Source organism: Triticum urartu, chromosome 7, assembly GCF_003073215.2.
Source record: "Triticum urartu cultivar G1812 chromosome 7, Tu2.1, whole genome shotgun sequence".
In the NCBI taxonomy this organism is placed as follows: domain Eukaryota; kingdom Viridiplantae; phylum Streptophyta; class Magnoliopsida; order Poales; family Poaceae; genus Triticum; species Triticum urartu.
In genome coordinates this window covers 64,284,155-64,300,733 of record NC_053028.1, presented here as the reverse complement: position 1 = coordinate 64,300,733, position 16,579 = coordinate 64,284,155, and the positions used below count along the sequence as shown (strand labels likewise).

The window sequence follows — 16,579 nt, the reverse complement described above, 5'->3', positions numbered from 1 at the left end:
GACAAGAACAAGGGCACTGGTTAATATACCCTCCGTAAATTAATATAAGACTGTTTAGATCACTATTTAATCTAAACGCTTTTATATTAGTTTACAAAGGGAATACAAAAGATTCCTTACCTTACCTTTCATTATCAACCATCATGGAACCTGAGCCCATGCCACAAAGGCAAACAGAACTACTCCCTCCTTCTATCTATATAGGGTCTAATGCGTTTTTCGAGGCTAACTTTGACCAAATGTTAGAGCAATAATATATGACATGCAACTTACACAAAGCACATCATCAAATTTGTATGTGAAAGGAGCTTTCAATGATATAATTTTCACATTATACATGTCATGTAGTATTAATTTTATCAATAGTCAAAGGCGGTCTTGAAAAACGCATTAGGCCCTATATAGATGGAAGGAGTATATACATAACCAGGATGGGATGAAAAAGATTTACATCAAGCATGCATAGAGTGGTGACCAGCAAGCATGGTGAGCCGTGGTTCCTTGACCAATGGACCTAGGCACGCTAAAAACCTACAGTCATTCAATCAGCTAGTTGTACGCAGAGCACACCCTGTCAGAATGTAACATCATACTTCGGGCCTGAACACTGTGTTTATGAACTCCTTCAGGTTGTTGCAGGGCAAGATCTGGATATCGAGATCGAGAGGTTTGAGCAGCTTCTCTGAAGTCTTGGGGACGACGCATTTCCTGTAGCCCAACTTCGCGATAGCCATCACCCGCTTATCCATTCTTGGCACCTTAAAGAGGGAAAAATGAAAGAAACTTGAACACGGAGAGATCAGGCAAAAATAATAAACAAGCAACCATGACAATAAAATTGGATAAGCAAATGCAAATTATTTCTCTGTAATTTCTGCAAAATTGGAGTGTATGGGGCAAACTGAAAGATGAACAAAGTGATAGGGGATTGTTGCCACATAGGAGTGTACTTCCAATAGTAAATAGATTTATTTCTCTGCAGGCCGAGCGACAGTGATAAAACTAATGCATGTTGTCCACTATGTTTTTAAAGCGTCCCTAAGGCGACGCCTAGGCGTCGAAGCGTTCCCCCTCCGCTTTGGAAAATCGACCGCTTTGGGCGCCTAGGCGTCCAAAGCGCCCGCCTAGGCGCCAAAGCGCCCCCCCCCCCCCCCCCCCCCTCCCCCCCCCCCCCCCCCCCCCCCCTCCTAAGGCAGTAAGGCATCGCCTTAAAAACATAGGTTGTCCACATACATTGCAGATTAGTCTTCCAAAAGTTTGAGTTCCTCGTTTATGCATGACCACTTGACACAACAAGCAATACTAGTATTTGATGGGTGGTCAGAAGTTCACTAGCATTTATTTGGAATGTATCTATGAAATGCATCTAGCAAAAATAATGTCCAAAATACGGACAGATTGTTTTCTTGTGCATTGTGGACCGAGGCATAGCCCGGCTGACACAGGCGGGCTGATGCGCCCCTGCCCACCCGTGTTCGTGCCTCCATGCTCGCAACGGCAGGTTGTCACACACTCTGCTTAATTAAAGACCCAGGGGTTTCTCCCCCCTGCGGCGTTTACAAACCAATATCCATTTAAACAATTTATGGTAAATTGCCTGACCCAAAAGATTTATTTTGCACTTCTGCCATGTATGAAATCCATAAGTGAAAAGTACATAATCAGGTATAGCAAAAGGTTAGCCATTGTAACATGCATTTGCATAATTAGGAGAAGCATACAAGCCAATAAATGGCTTACAGGTACTCAATAGCGTTGCAAATTCTTCACGGGAACCATATCTTATCACAATATAGGGGGGAAAATGCTAATTAAGTTGTTTACCGGGTCAGGGCACTGTAGTTGCTGGAACATGGTTAGTGGGGCATACTTCTCCTATGAACCTGTTAATAGCTCCATGGCTCTGCAAAATCTACTGGTGGTAGTAATATTTATTGGCTTCAGTAAAATGGTCAGAGATAACAATTGCTAAGCACTGTTATAGGCTTGGGGAAATAACATAGGTAATCCTGTTTCCCAATTAACATCTTCCTTATTATCTTCCAAAGGCACAATTTCCTCGTCAAACACAAGCTCTTTCCTATAAGCCGCAAGTACCAACTAAGAATATTCACAGCCAACAAGGGTCACACAAAGCAGAAAAACGTATAAACTTACAGTTCTAAGTTCACCACCAAGGCCAATCTCTCCAATAAATGCAATATCATTTGGGATAGGGAATTCCAAGAAACTGAAAACAAGGAGGAAACGGGTTACTTCGACAGTTACTTCGATAAACAGATCTGCATCATGACCCTAACACAAGGGGCATGTGCAAAGAGGTATTTAAGGAGGGAGGTCCAGTACTTATACCAACTGAGCATATTGGATGTAATACCATCTTATATTATGGGACGGAGGGAGTACTTAAGACCTCTAAAACATAAACCACAAAAGGAATGACCTGCTGCAAATCGAAGCTGCTATGGCCAGATCTCCTGCAGTCTCCGTCAGCTCGAACCCACTGACCACATTCAGATAAATAACCTGCATGGCAAACAGAAAATAGTACCAGAATCAGAATCTGGGAACAAAGCTGGAAACAGAACGTCTAAAAGATTGATTTATAGTCAAGATTGACCCAAATCCTGGCACAGTACGGAAAGTGTCAATAAAATTTGCTACAGATAGGCCACTGTCATCCATGTAATAATTTAGAGCACACCAGCATTTGTCTCAATGCCCCTACCAGAGCACATATGTGGCTTGGCAGAATGTTGGTGCAAATTAGCTCATCAAGTCTTTTAAAGGCCAATCAAGCAACTAACCAGCCTACACATGACACCAGCTTACTGATTGTGTCTCTAAATTAACAAGGAAACCTTGCATGCAACTAGAAAGAGCTAAGATTCAGGAACTGAGCTTACATTATCCTGAAGTTTTAGACCTGCCTGCTTCATAAGAACCTGTAGGGTTGAGAAAAGAGGTTAGTTGGCATTATTTGTTTTATTTCTGCAGCTCTATCACCAAAATGCTGGGTTAGCGGAGCTAGAATAAGCTTGCAACACTATCCATCTGCCTTATCTAATCTGGGAATACTGCCGATCCAGCTGGATCTTATATGTATATTTACTTTAGACATACACTATAGGGCAGAATGCTTTATAGGATGGAAGTACTATGGAAACTACTAAGTGCTTACTGATATTATCATCTCAACCCTTTTTGACTTTGTGCCAACAACTTTTCCTTGACCAAGAGAACCAGGAACAGACAGTGCCTGAAAAACAACACTTGTAATTCTTGAACTGCAATCTAAAATGTGCAAAAGAAAGGTGAAATTTTATTCGAAGCAACGCTGAAGGAAGTCTCGAGGAAATTAATTTTACATTCCATGGTCTCAACTCAGCTGCAATATCCAGAGTACCCAGATGGTCCAAATGGTCCTCACAAGGTCCAACATAGAGTGAAATGACAAAAACGTTATAAACAAAGCTTTTGTAGGGAGTATGCGGCCTATTTAACAGATTGATTCAAGCTTCATGCAACTAGCTAGCTTATGAGCAAAGCTGCAGTACCACATGCCCAATTCAAAAGACTGATACAAGTTCCAAAACAGCGAGTCTAGTTGATAACACAATTATTTCTTAAGTTTCCTTACTGTTATTACATCCTATACCAAAAAACCTTAACAGCAAACGACAAGTTCCATTTTGACAAAATTAAGTTCAACACAACATTATGCTATGAGAACAAAATAAACAATATGAATTGTTGGAAAGAAAATAAATCACAACTCAAGAATGATATCATATCGAGTACCTGAACTTCAATAGCGAAGGTTCTGGATCCATCCAAAACAACAGCTACAGCAAGCCCAGCCAGTATTTCAGAATCAGAGTCATGCTCAGTTAAGAACATCTCACTGGGATTCAGAACAGCTTGCAGACCGTGTTCTGACATTTCAAATACACCAAGCTGGCCAAAAAAAAGGCATAAGTGGCACACATTTGCTTTAGGGTCAGTTTGCGGCTGATGTGCGGTGCAGTAGAATCCAGTTTGTTGCAAGAATCTTTACTAACTCGTGACTAGACGACACCCCACGTGTTGCCACGGGAATTGGTTGCAATAAATTTCCACAAGATTTGATTATATGAACATGAATATTCCAATTAGTAATCTATTGCATATGTTTGATCACATCAGATGTGCACTCAGTTACCGGTAGAGAGTTAAAAAAACATACGTGTGGGAGAAGAAAACGAGTATGAAGGACACATGCATGCATGCACTTAATTTCTGAAGCTTATTCAGGTGATGAGGTGTCATGGGTTTTTTTTTTGAGAAAGAGAGAGAGAATGAGGTGGCATAGTTGCATGTGCTTTAAAATAGTTAGTGGGGGCGGCTATTTAGACATAAAAGATCCCAGTTAGATGCTGTTATGGCTTGAACAAAGATGCTGCTAACGAACTATTTCCCTTTAACTAACCGTACATCCAAAATTGAGAAGTGCTTTCAAAATGCATAGCAGTAACAATAGTAGATTTTGCTGTCGTCATAAAAAAGTAAAGTCAATTTCATTAGACAGGTCTGTGAATACTATCTTCTAGGATTTGCTGAATAAACATGTTGCATCCACTCAGAATCAGGAAGGGGCCATTTTGCTGATCTTCCACGATCTTATTTTTATCTAGAGCAACACCTTTTTGGCTGGAGGAAGTGTTACAGAAAAAAAATCCTAACCATGCAGACGAAATATTACTAGCCGTCAGAACTAGAATATCACATCGGAAGATAATAGGCAACAAAGAAAGCAATACCTTAAGAATAACAGGACAGATAAATCCAACACAGATGCTTTTTATACAATACAATAAGATAAGAAATGCATTGCATTTGACAAGTATGTGTGTGGGTGGGGGGGTATACATATACCTCGTCTGTTGAGCCGAAACGATTCTTCACCGACCGTAACAGTCGATGAGATAAGCATCTCTCTCCCTGAAAGAAGAGCAGCAAGCTTGTTAGGCTTGCACTGTATAATACATGAACTTGCATAAAAAGAGTAAAGTTGCACGGTTTTTAGAAATATACACATTTTACACCTTATTAGTGATAAACAATAGTGCTCCCTCTGATCCATATTAGTTGTCGCTCAAAGGCTGGATGTATTTCAGTTTTAGATACATCCGTTTGAGCTACAACTAATATGGATCGGAGGGAGTATTACATTTCTCAAAGGCTGGATGACCTGGAACATTGTATGGAGGCAATGACAAAAATGAAGATTGATGTTTTTGTTAGTGAAATATGCAGAGAATGGAAGATGGTCCGAAGAATAGGCGAGACACCATTTAATGTGGAAACCCTTGCAAGGACAAATCACGATCGTGCAAAGGGGGGAAACAATATGTGAGGATATTAAAGTAGGATCTTACAATGAGTCTCTTCCTATATTATCTACTTGTTGACCTCACGGTCTACGGCAGGCAAATGTATAGGGGACAAAAAAGAACTTCATGTACAAGCACACCTCCTAGCGCAAAAGGAAACAAATTCGGATCACAGCTCAATGCATTTAGTGTTACGGTGGTGCACATATAAATAATTACAAGGTCTCAGCCAATATCTCCTACTTGGGAATCAGTTCCTGCATCAGTGAAGAAAATTCACTATGATGCAATTCCATTGATTTTACTCACCACTGCATAGGATCCCTATCTCATTTCAACACCCATATAGAAGACTCAAGATTCTAGAACAAGTTGTGTTTCAACGATAAAGAGAACACAATGTGGTTTTTGTGATTTGCCATGCTATGTCAACTGCGCAACTCTGAAAAAAGGGAGGAAAACTCTTGTTGGTATATGATTAATTTCTTTCAGCCAATTCATGATTGTTTGAATTTTCTTTAAAGAAAAATCCATCAATTATCACCTGGGTGTTAATAATGTGGACAAAGGATTTTTTTGGTAGACAATTACTGCTCTTAGTAACTTTTTAACAGGAATTGTGAGCTTAAAGATCCTTCATAATAAAACAATTATATTTAAGGCATTCCCCAGCATGTATCGCCAAAAGAGACACATTCCCAGGCAGAACAAAAAAATTGATGCATACACATGTATAATCTACAAAGTTATATGAAAATTCTAAAACAATCTTCCAATATTACCAAGCAAAAACATGTATGATAAATCAGTATTTACCAACCTCCATATACAAAACAACATCTACTATGTGCTCTAGAACACGAGGGCCAGCAATATCACCAGTTTTTGTAACGTGTCCAATCTAGAGGAAGAGAAAGAGAGAAAACATAATCAAGGAAACATAATCGCCCATTTTTGCAGGACATAGAATAAATATATCGCAGTGTGTCACTCACCAGGAAAACAGGGATATTTGTCATTTTTGCAAAACTTAACAAGGCAGATGTGCATTCCTTGACCTATGCTCCACACGGAAAATAGGAGATATTTTCAGCAAGCGAAGATATGAATATGAGCATTTGTAAGACTTATATATCACGCTCAGTACCACAATTTATGTTAAATAATATTTGGTTTGCAATCTGTAACCTAGTTCATAAAAATAATTTGTTACTAGATTCAATACCAAAATTCAGAAAATGGGTCAAGTTCTCCAGGATCAGCTACCATGATATGTACTCATGAAGTTGGTTGAGCTGAATTGGACAATTGGAGAGTCAACAAGATAGGAAAAACTACTATAAATGCCACTCTCAATGAACTCAAAATGTAGTAAGAAAATAATCTTAAATGTACTGGTTGAAACACCTGCACTTGATTCCCAGCACTTCCAGCAAACGCTGATAGATAAACTGTCTGAATTGAATCAACAACAAGAGCTTTTGGAGATAATGGCTGGATTTTGTCCAAGATATCCTGTTGAACAAGTGAGAGACATCAATAGCTCATCAATTATGAATCCGTCTCCTAAGATTCTCCCAAGAGGCCAAGATAAAAATTATTTGATTTTCAGCTGGTAAAAAATCTCAAATCACAAGATATGAAATATGAAACGTCTTATTCTAGCATGTTTGTGTTTCCTTAAAACAAAGGTCAATGAACCTAAGAAAATGAGTACATAAATGATGCCAGATAAATAATATTACCTCAATATCTGTACTAGAGTATAGATACAAATCTTTAGACTTGATACTCATCCGGTCAGCCCTATTTGCAATTTGCTCAATGCTCTGCGGATAAAGTCACAATTTAATCAAAAAATGTTCAGGATAATAGCTAATCATAAGAGTGTCATATGGATCAGTCCATGGAGTTTTTGTCAACAATAACACAAAACAGTTAGAACGTGCAGATGATGGAGATTGGACAAGGCTATAACCAACCTCCTCACCGGACACATACACAACAGGAGAAGACCCATGGTCCTCGGAACCTTCAGATACAATAGAAGCAAGCTACATAGAAAAAATGTTGTCAGATTCCAAAGTTAAATAATTAGGTGCAGAAATCCCAAAATGTAGAGTAATTACATCAACTTTAAATTCACAAGTATAAGTAGATAACCGCATGCAGGGAATTAATGGGTTGAAAACACAGGAAAAGGCATGCCAATGTAACAATTAATAGCCAGATGTGTATCTTTACCTGTAGCATCAATGTACTTTTGCCAACACCTGGATCCCCACCTACTAAAACCAAGGAGCCTGCAAAAGCACATGTGTGATGGCCAACAATGAAAAACAGTAGGTAATGCAGTGATGCCATGAAACACAGAAAGCTTCATGCAACACATGAGGTGCAGTTTTTCCTGGACATGGTCAATGATTCAATGTAATACAAAAATGGAATGACACGAGATCGGAAGCAAATGTAGTGGGCTCAAGCTCACACAAAAACCGTATGGAACTTTTATGTTGCTTGGGTTTCACAACAATCTTTCATTAGTTACAATCTGGCGATCTACAACCAAAAATCACATAGAACTACAACATCCTTCTGGTAATAAATTACCAACCCCTAGTGCTTATATTCAATTCAGACCATGACGAAAACCACAAATTGGAACGACTAAAGCCAGCATCTGATCCATGGAAAAAGTCAGGGCATTAGCTACAAACTGAGTTGAAACATAAAGTTTCATTGTTTTCCCAAGATTTAAATATAATTGTAGTGGTAGGCTGGTAGCCATCGTTTGCAAACACACATGAACCATTAATTTGCATTCTCGTATGAATGAAAATGTGCAGGAGCAGAGGTAGGTACCTGATTCTGGACTCAAAAAGATGGGGAGGAGATTCAGTTGAGGGGTTGTGGCTGAAATGTACAGGGAGTGGAAGGAAAGGGGAGGCTGTGGCTGGTTTGGAGGACCCATGGGGATGTGCCAATGTGGCACATCGTGTATGCAGACAGCGTCCAGGTTAGAGGCTTAGAGCAAGCAGGGGCAAAATATAGGGTTATGTCTATCAGTAACTACTGAATATTCATGTCCAACATGTTATCTGAAACTTGAAACTTATTTCAGCAGACAAACTGAGTAAGAAGAATGGAACAGCAAGAATCTAGACCAGGTGCAACATGTAGGCAGAAGATGCGCGTTCCAAGCCAAATCAAGCAATATTGCAAGATAAAAATAGTCTCGGAATGGAAAGAATGTAAAAGTAGAGAGCTAAGAGCTTATGAGCACATGGCAGTGCTCGGTAGTCTATTTTCACTATGTGTTACGGTCAGCTTCACTCTGAGGCCAATTTTGAGAGGCAAAATAACATGTATATTGAAAAGCATTATCTGACTGACACCGTATTTGATGAGACATGGGTATCCTAAGCAATCTGAAAGTTTTGGTAGAACTGCATGATGGATGTCAGTATGTCACAGTTCTGAATCTATACAGATACGATCCCTTGACTGATCCTACACCAAGTTTCCTTTCAACCAGTACCAAAGACGTTAGAGTGATGTTTTACCAGGAACGACGCCACCTCCAAGCACCCGAGAAATTTCATTTCCAAAGGTCCCTGGCCTGGTGAGTAAACAAATAATTCATCAATCTGAACATTTTAACACAATTTATCTACACGGCAGTTCAGAGAACTAAAAACAAGGAAGCCAGCATTCCTCCAAATTCAGACTGAGGGCGAGGAACCTTACAGCGGTATGCGCCAGCCCGCCTGGTCAAACCCCTTGGTGACTTCCCGGAGCTTCTTGGGCACCATCTCCTTGCTCGTCTGCCGAATCCAGGAGCGGCCGGCGTGGTGCGACCCCTCGGCGTCGGCGTCGGCGGAGTCGGCGGCCCCCGGGAAGAACTTGGTGAGGGTCCCCACGGCCTGGCAGCCGCGGCAGGTGCCCCACCACTGCGAGAAGCCGTCCCCGCAGTTGCTGCAGACGTACGAGACCCTCGGCGCCTTGCCGCCCTTCCCCGCGGCCCTCCTCGCGGTGGCCACGTCCGCCCACCTGGGCTCGCGCCTCCCGCCGCTCGGCCTCGCCTTCCGCTTCACCTCCACCACCTCCTCCTCATCCTCGTCCTCCTCCCGGTCGGAGCTGGAAGGGGGAGGGGTAGGGGGCGGGTGCGCCTGCAGGACGATGCGGCCGGCGACGGGGTCGAAGACGCCCCAGGAGGAGTCGGAGTCGGGGTCGGAGTCGGCGGGGGCCTCGGGGTTGGCGGCGGCGGCGGCGAAGGCCGAGGAGAGCGGCTCCGGCGGGGCGAGGGGGTCGCGGGCGGGCTTGGGCGAGGAGGAGAGGGGGCGGAGGTGGGGGAGGAGCGCGGGGCTCGGGAGCGGGCGGAAGCGGGGGAGGGGGAGGGGGCCGCGGCTGGAGAGGCGCAGGAACGCGCGGAGGGAGGAGGGGGACGGGAGCATCGCGGCGGTGGTGCGGAGCATGGAAGGGGAAGGGGACGGAGGAGGTTTTCGCAGGGTTTTGGGGGGGTTGGGGGGCGGAAACACGGCGCGCCGGCGGGGAAAGTGGAGGAGGGGGAGCGGCGGGCGAAGGGAAAGAAATTTCACAAAGGGGAACACTATTATATTCCCCGTAATTTCATTTTACTTTCATATAACTACTTAGGGCATCTCGAACGCCGACCCTCGAAACGCCCGCAACCGTCTCACCGCGCGGTTTAGACGTGTTTTGCTATGCGGTCCTGCATCGGTCCACTCGAAGGTCCAGATAAACTTTTTCTCGCAAACCGAAGACAAACTAGGGGGCTTTGCGGGCTTCCGGACAACTGCCACGCGTGCGTGGTTGCCAAGAAACCTACTCCGGTGCCACTCGTCCGTCCGTCTGCCGCCCACCATTAAGGACCTCGCCATCTGGCATGCCCTATGCCCGCTATTTAACCCCCACAGGTCGGCAAACACAACCGCATCCATCCACCCTCCTCCGCTCTTTATCCCTCACCGCACAATCCCCGCCATGACCTCCTCGAGCTCCAAAGCCCTATGGGACGGCCTCTCGTTCGAATAGAAGAAGGAGATCGTCGCCATTACTGCTGGTTGGCAGGGCGCTAGACGGACGAGCTCACCAGAGGCCGGCGTTGCGGACGCGCCAATGGCAGAGGCGGTTGACGACGAGCCGGTGCCACTGTCTGCGCCGGCCAATGTCGGCATCACCATGGGCAAGGCCCGTGCTCACTACATGGACATCGTGCTGGAGGACCGAAAGGTCACATTGTGGCAAGCGCAGGCCGACCATGCCTACAACCTCTGCCTCCTCGACGAGCAGCGACGGACGGAGGAGCTACTCACTGTCGGCACACCTATTGCGCCGGACGTGGACGTGCCCGAGCAGGAGGCTCTGCTCGAGTCCTATCACTTTGCCTACGACATCCGCCGTGAGCGCTGGCGCTACCACCAATACCAGGCGGATTTAGAGGCCGCCTACAAGGAGATGGACGAGGCAGTAGATAAAAGTGTTTGGCAAGAGTGAGGACGAAGACTAGGTCGCCAGCTCGGCCGCGTCCCGCCGCCACAACCAAGAAGTCGGCACGTCCACGAGCGTCGTCGGCAATAAGGAAGAGTAACGCACAAGAGGTCTCCGAAGCTTGTATCACATGAAGGCCACCGTTCCTCCCTTCCCGTTGAAGCTAAGCTTGGCGGCCTCAACATCGTCGGCCGATTAGCCGCTGGTCGGTGACACGGAGGCGGATAACTTGACTTCTTGACGCTCATGACTGCAGAGGAGGCGAAGCTTCATTTTTCGGGGCTCACGACGGGCCAGAGATGAGGAACGTGGACTGATCCCCCTTCTCCGCAATTTTTTTATAGGGGACAAATCACAAATGCGGTGTCTGGTTAGGTCGTCGTTGAAGATGTCCTTACGACCCGACCCGTCCACTTCTATTCCGCCGGTTCTAGTGACCTAGCGCGTAACCCCTCACCCGCTATTCGTATGGGCCAGCCCATTTCTGAATTTTATCTTGACCGGTAGTTGGAAGGTTCTAGAACCAACCCTGGACCGGGTTTTTGTCTTCCTTTCATCTTTTTCTTTCTTTTTCCCTTTTTTTGTTTTTTCCTTTCCTTTTTATTTTCCTTTTTATTCTTTTATTTTTCTTTTTCAAATTTTTTCGAACATCTTTCAAACTTGTGAACATATTTTGCAATCATGAACATTGTATTGAAATCATGAGTATTTTTAAATTCATGAACATTGTATGAACTGTGAATTTTTTAAAAAATCTTCAACATTTTCAAATTCACGAACAATTTTTGAAATTCCATATATGTTTAGGATCATTTTTTGAAATTCCATATATGTTTAGGATCAATTTTTGAAATTCAGAATCATTTTTTACTAATATTATTTCTGTTCATGAATATTTAGAGAATTGGAAACATTTTTATAAGTTTGTGAATAATTTTTTCTGAATTTTTCGAACAATTTTTGAATATTGTCAACATTTTCTAGAAACTCATGTTTTTTGAATCTGTGAGCATTTATCATTTCCGGAATATTTTTTAAGTCATGGACATTTTTTGAATCCATGAACATCTTTTCCAAAATCATAACTTTTTTAAATCCTGAATTATTTTATAAAGGAAAAAAGTTAAAACAGAAAAAATAGGAAAATAGAAAAACAAGGTAGCTTCCCGCCCAGCACATGCGCTGCCTCGCACATGGGGAGGGGGTGCCCACTTCACTGGTTTCCGCCGCGTCTATCGCCACAAAAAAAACTACATGTGTGGTATATTAAACATTCGCTCACATACCGTGTGTGGTGTGAGCAGGAGGCAACCCACACGGGTTATGTGTGGGCGAATATTAAAATTGTTTACACATTTAGACGAAGCTACTTCGTGTCATACGCCTAACAAATATTATTCATCCCCACCCCACACGTGTGGCATGAAGTAAATGTGCCTCCACGTCTTGGGCAGCTACGTTAGGTACCCGCAGGATGACGATTTAGTTGCCATCCGGGATGACAAATGTAGTTGTCAGGGATGGCAAATGTAGTTGTAAAAGCATGACAACTCTTTCTGTTTTGGTTAACTATAGTTGCTATGTCGAATTTATGTTAGTTACCGTGTCTGATTAACTACTTGCCACATATGGTTAAACAATAGTTGCCACGTGTGTTTATCTAGTTGTCACGTGTGGTTCAATCATAGTTGTTATGTATGGTTAATCACAGTTGTCATGTGTGTTTATCTGGTTGCCATGTACACGCAACTGCAGTTGCCGTCTAGCAACGAATCATAGTTACCATGTGTGTTTACCTAGTTGCCACTTACGTGCAACTGCCGTTGCCATCCAACAACATATGAGTATTGTGTGAACGAAAAGCAGTTCGCCCACGCGCACGTGGACTAGGTCAGCGCAGCTGGCAAACCGCATGCTGCGGGACGTGTGGCCGAATTTTCCAACTCCCACGCACACGATGATGCCACGTGGCACTCATATTTTAACAGATTTATTTAGGATTCGTACAAAAACAGAAGCAACATGGATTAAGGCGTGTCAGTGATGTGCAAATATGCCACGCGTGTGAACGTTATTATTTGAAAAGAAAAATGTAGGAGGTCCCGACGGGGGTTTCGGGTCTTACACCTGCCGTCGGTTGGTTGGGCCCGCAGAACGTGTATCTTTTCGACCTGAAGCGCCAGAGTTATTTCTCGCCCGCTGCGAGGTCTCGCTTCTGGCGCGGACTTACTGGGCTGGAACCGGACGGTAGCTGTCGCGTGAGTTTTATGTTTGTGGTTTTCTTTATTGGGGTTTCACTATTTTGCATCGGATTTATTTGTTTTTTGTCTGTGTTTTTTGGTATTTTTCATCTTCTTATTTTTCTTGTTTAAATATTTTAACACATGTCTTTCATACACTATACATTTTTCATATACATCACAAACATTTTTTGTACACGTTTACCATTTTTTTAAGGACATGATTAATAGTTTTTTAAATATATGTTTTGATATCTACTTTTTTCATACACATTGTATGTTTTTTCTATACATCTAAAACATCTTATGTACATGTTTAATATTTTTTAAACACATGATTAATGTTGTTAAGTATTTCTTGAATGCATGCTAAAAAAAATTCAAACGTTGAATGTAATGATTTTTTTTGAATGGTATGATTTTTTTTGAATGGTATGATTGTATAACATTTAAAAAAATGTCAAACACATTTTTAGAACTTGGAACATTTACTGATAGTCGCATACATTTTTTGATGGTACAGATATTTTCTAAAAGTTGAGCATTGTTTTACAATGCATGTGCATTTTTTAACGTATGATGAACATTGTAAAAAACTAACAAAACTAATTTTCTGTAATATATGTATTTAATATTTCCAAAATATAAACAAGCGTAAAACAGAAAAAGGAAACGTGCGTGACATCGGCATGACAATCCCACATGGTTGCTGGGCCGACCCACTACTGGCTCCCTATAGGCGAGCCAAGGTACCGTCTCGCATAAAGTGAGGCATAGCTGCGCCCGGGCTAAAGCGCCAATAGGCTTTCAAAGAAAGAAGAAACTAGCTTACGCTGAATTGAGTACGATAGATGTATTGGCGGATCTAGGTATATAAACCCATAAGTTCGAGTGGAGTTTTCTAAAAAAAGGTATATAAACCCATATTAGTATGCATCATAAAAAAGAGTTTACATATTTGTTTTCCCCGACGTAAGTCTAAGGTTTTCCCTCCTCTCAGTGGTATCGCGACCATGGGTTTTCTCCTTGTTCATGACGATCATTTGGCTCTTGTCTCATGTGATAGGCTTGAGCTGGGTGACATGTCCCGTTGTGGACTAGGGTTTGCATGGCGACTTGATAGCATTGGATGAGGCAAGCTCCAGTGCAACAAACGCGGGTTCTATTCTAGGAAGGGTAAAGATGTTCTGATCAGCTGGCTCCTTTAGCAGGAATGGTAAGGTTAAACTTAATTTGGCTCAATTCTCAGGTGGCAGATGGTTTCCATCCAACTAGGGGATTTTGCCATCCCTTGTCACTTCGTTGCCATATGCGGAAGGCTTGTCTAGTTTGTTAATGCAGGAAGAAGAAGTTGGTGGCTTTGAAGGTATCAGAGTCTGCAGAAATGCACACTCAGTACTCCCTCTAGATGGGAATATAAGCTGGACACGGGGTTTTAGATAATCAGTTTAACTAATAAAATATGTATGATATGCGACAACAAATATATGTTTAGAAACTTCATTTGACAATGTATCTATAGATATAGTTTTTATGGAATAAAACTCATGTTCCGTTAGTCAAATCAAAGACTTAAAAATCAGTGTATTCTCATTTAGAGGGAGTACCTCATTTACATTTCATTGACGATTCATTGATCGTAACAAAGGCTGATACGATTAATGCAACTTGCTTGCAACAAGTTATAGACATAACAAATTCTGGTCAACTTGCGAATGTGGCAAAATCAACCCCAAACACGAATGTTCTCGTAAGGCCAGAGATTTATGAGGAGGTACGTATTGTTAATGAAAATGATGAACTGGTTTGCATGGTGGAGCAAGGAAAATCAAATGGACGTTAAATTCTTTTAATTTGTTAGGATGTTAAAGTGTTGGGTCATTCTTTTCTCCTCTCCCCCTCACTTAGGAGAGCGGTGAGCCCGATTGACCATACTCCCCATCACTGGCGGAGCTACATTGTAGCAAAAAGGGCCATGGCCCGTCCAAATTTTGCTGCACCAGGCTGGGGTAAGGGTAGATGTGGGTCATAATTATCAAAAATATTAGGTTTCTCTTCAGACTGGCCCGCCCAAGCTTTTGAGTGTAGCTCCGCCACTGCTCCCCACGAGTCTGAGGGCCACCTCTCCCTCCATCTGCCGCTAGATGAAGAGAGGGGGACACCCGGGCTTTGTTCGAGTGATGGTAGGGTTAGGAATAAATTTAGAGTTGTCTCCGTTTGGCGGTGGCGAGACAATGGTGTCACTATCGGCATGCAATAAGGTACACCCACCTCGCCCTCGTTCCGGTGATGCTTCTTTGTATCGCCGGGAGGTGTGTGAAAGATGGCGTGTCCCCAGATTTGGTTCTTCAGGTCTGGCGTTTTGTTATGCAGGTTTGTCTAGATCACAGTGTCCCGCGGAGAACAATTGCACAGCGTATAGCCCATGTGGCGCATGCATCAGCTAATAATTAAAGTAGACGCGGCGAACCAACCTGTGGTTGGATGGTTAGAGGGACTATGGTATCTCCAGCCCATCAGGATTCAAGTCCTGGTGCTTGCATTTATTCCTGGATTTATTTCAGGATTTCTGGCGATGCGCATTCAGTGGGAGGAGACGTTCCCGTCGACGAGGTGGCTACGGTGACTTCGTAAATTTCAAGATGATATGCCGGCTCAGTCTTTCGGAGGTGTTCATAGGAATAGGGTGTGCGTGTGTGCGTTTATTGGAGTGAGTGTATGCGCGTTTATATGAGCGCTTACCTCTCTACTGTGTTAAAAAAAGTAGACGCGATCACCAGGCCGGTTAGTATGGCTCCTCAACGCACGTCGCTTGCAGAATCTCTTAGCCAACCGATTAAGATTTTTCTAGCGAACGTATTAGCACTATGTGTAGGTTGTACAACGTGGGTCGATCGTTGATATACCTATAACTATCGTTTTTTACGTGAATTCATGTAACTGTATGTTTTAAATAGTACATGCACCCATTACTTCAGCACAAATACTGAAATACATCAACCCATACCCATTTTATACGTATCATAAGCACCACTAACATTCGACTGAATCATTTTGTTGATCGTGTAGGTAGAGGTCTTTGCTTCTTAAATATTAGCCCATATGCATGGTTGGTTGGGCGCTTAGAATACAGAGCAATGCGAGTCATGCGTGTTTATTATAAGTATATTTTTACGTACTACTCGCTAGCATTTCCTGAGGTTTACGCTCAAAGTGGAAGCGTCCGTTTTAAATGTGTATATATACACACCATGGTTGCTCGGTATACGCACAGTCACATACTTGCGGGCGGCAACAATGGCGGAGGTGCCTCCATTGACGCATGCAGAGAACCGAGAGTTCCTTCGCATTCTCCGGGAGGCCAGGCTACGGTACATATACGCTCTTTTACGATTTTATGTGCTTGCATGCATGGTTGCATTTGCATGTACATACAGTATATGCTAGTGTGTACTC

General features: G+C 43.0%; 1 protein-coding gene across 4 annotated transcripts; it reads right to left on the bottom strand.

The window, feature by feature from the left end:
- Positions 1–300: 300 nt before the first annotated feature.
- Positions 301–9,928, bottom strand: LOC125518715 (DNA repair protein RadA). Of its 4 annotated transcripts, XM_048683544.1 has the most exons (16): positions 9,120–9,928; positions 8,936–8,991; positions 7,617–7,675; positions 7,355–7,426; positions 7,118–7,201; positions 6,780–6,887; positions 6,368–6,430; positions 6,193–6,273; positions 4,915–4,980; positions 3,802–3,957; positions 3,182–3,259; positions 2,907–2,945; positions 2,444–2,526; positions 2,158–2,230; positions 1,825–1,912; positions 621–758 (listed from the first exon to the last, which is right to left on the bottom strand). In XM_048683544.1, exons 1-15 carry the CDS (start codon positions 9,845–9,847, stop codon positions 1,829–1,831), a joined length of 1,830 nt encoding a protein of 609 aa, XP_048539501.1. In that variant the 5' UTR covers positions 9,848–9,928; the 3' UTR covers positions 621–758; positions 1,825–1,828. The 4 variants fall into 4 exon arrangements, with proteins under 4 accessions (XP_048539500.1, XP_048539501.1, XP_048539503.1 ...); XM_048683543.1 differs by lacking the exon at positions 1,825–1,912 and having other exon boundaries at positions 301–758; positions 9,120–9,924; XM_048683546.1 differs by lacking the exon at positions 621–758 and having other exon boundaries at positions 1,825–1,915; positions 9,120–9,927.
- Between the last annotated feature and the right edge of the window lie 6,651 nt (positions 9,929–16,579).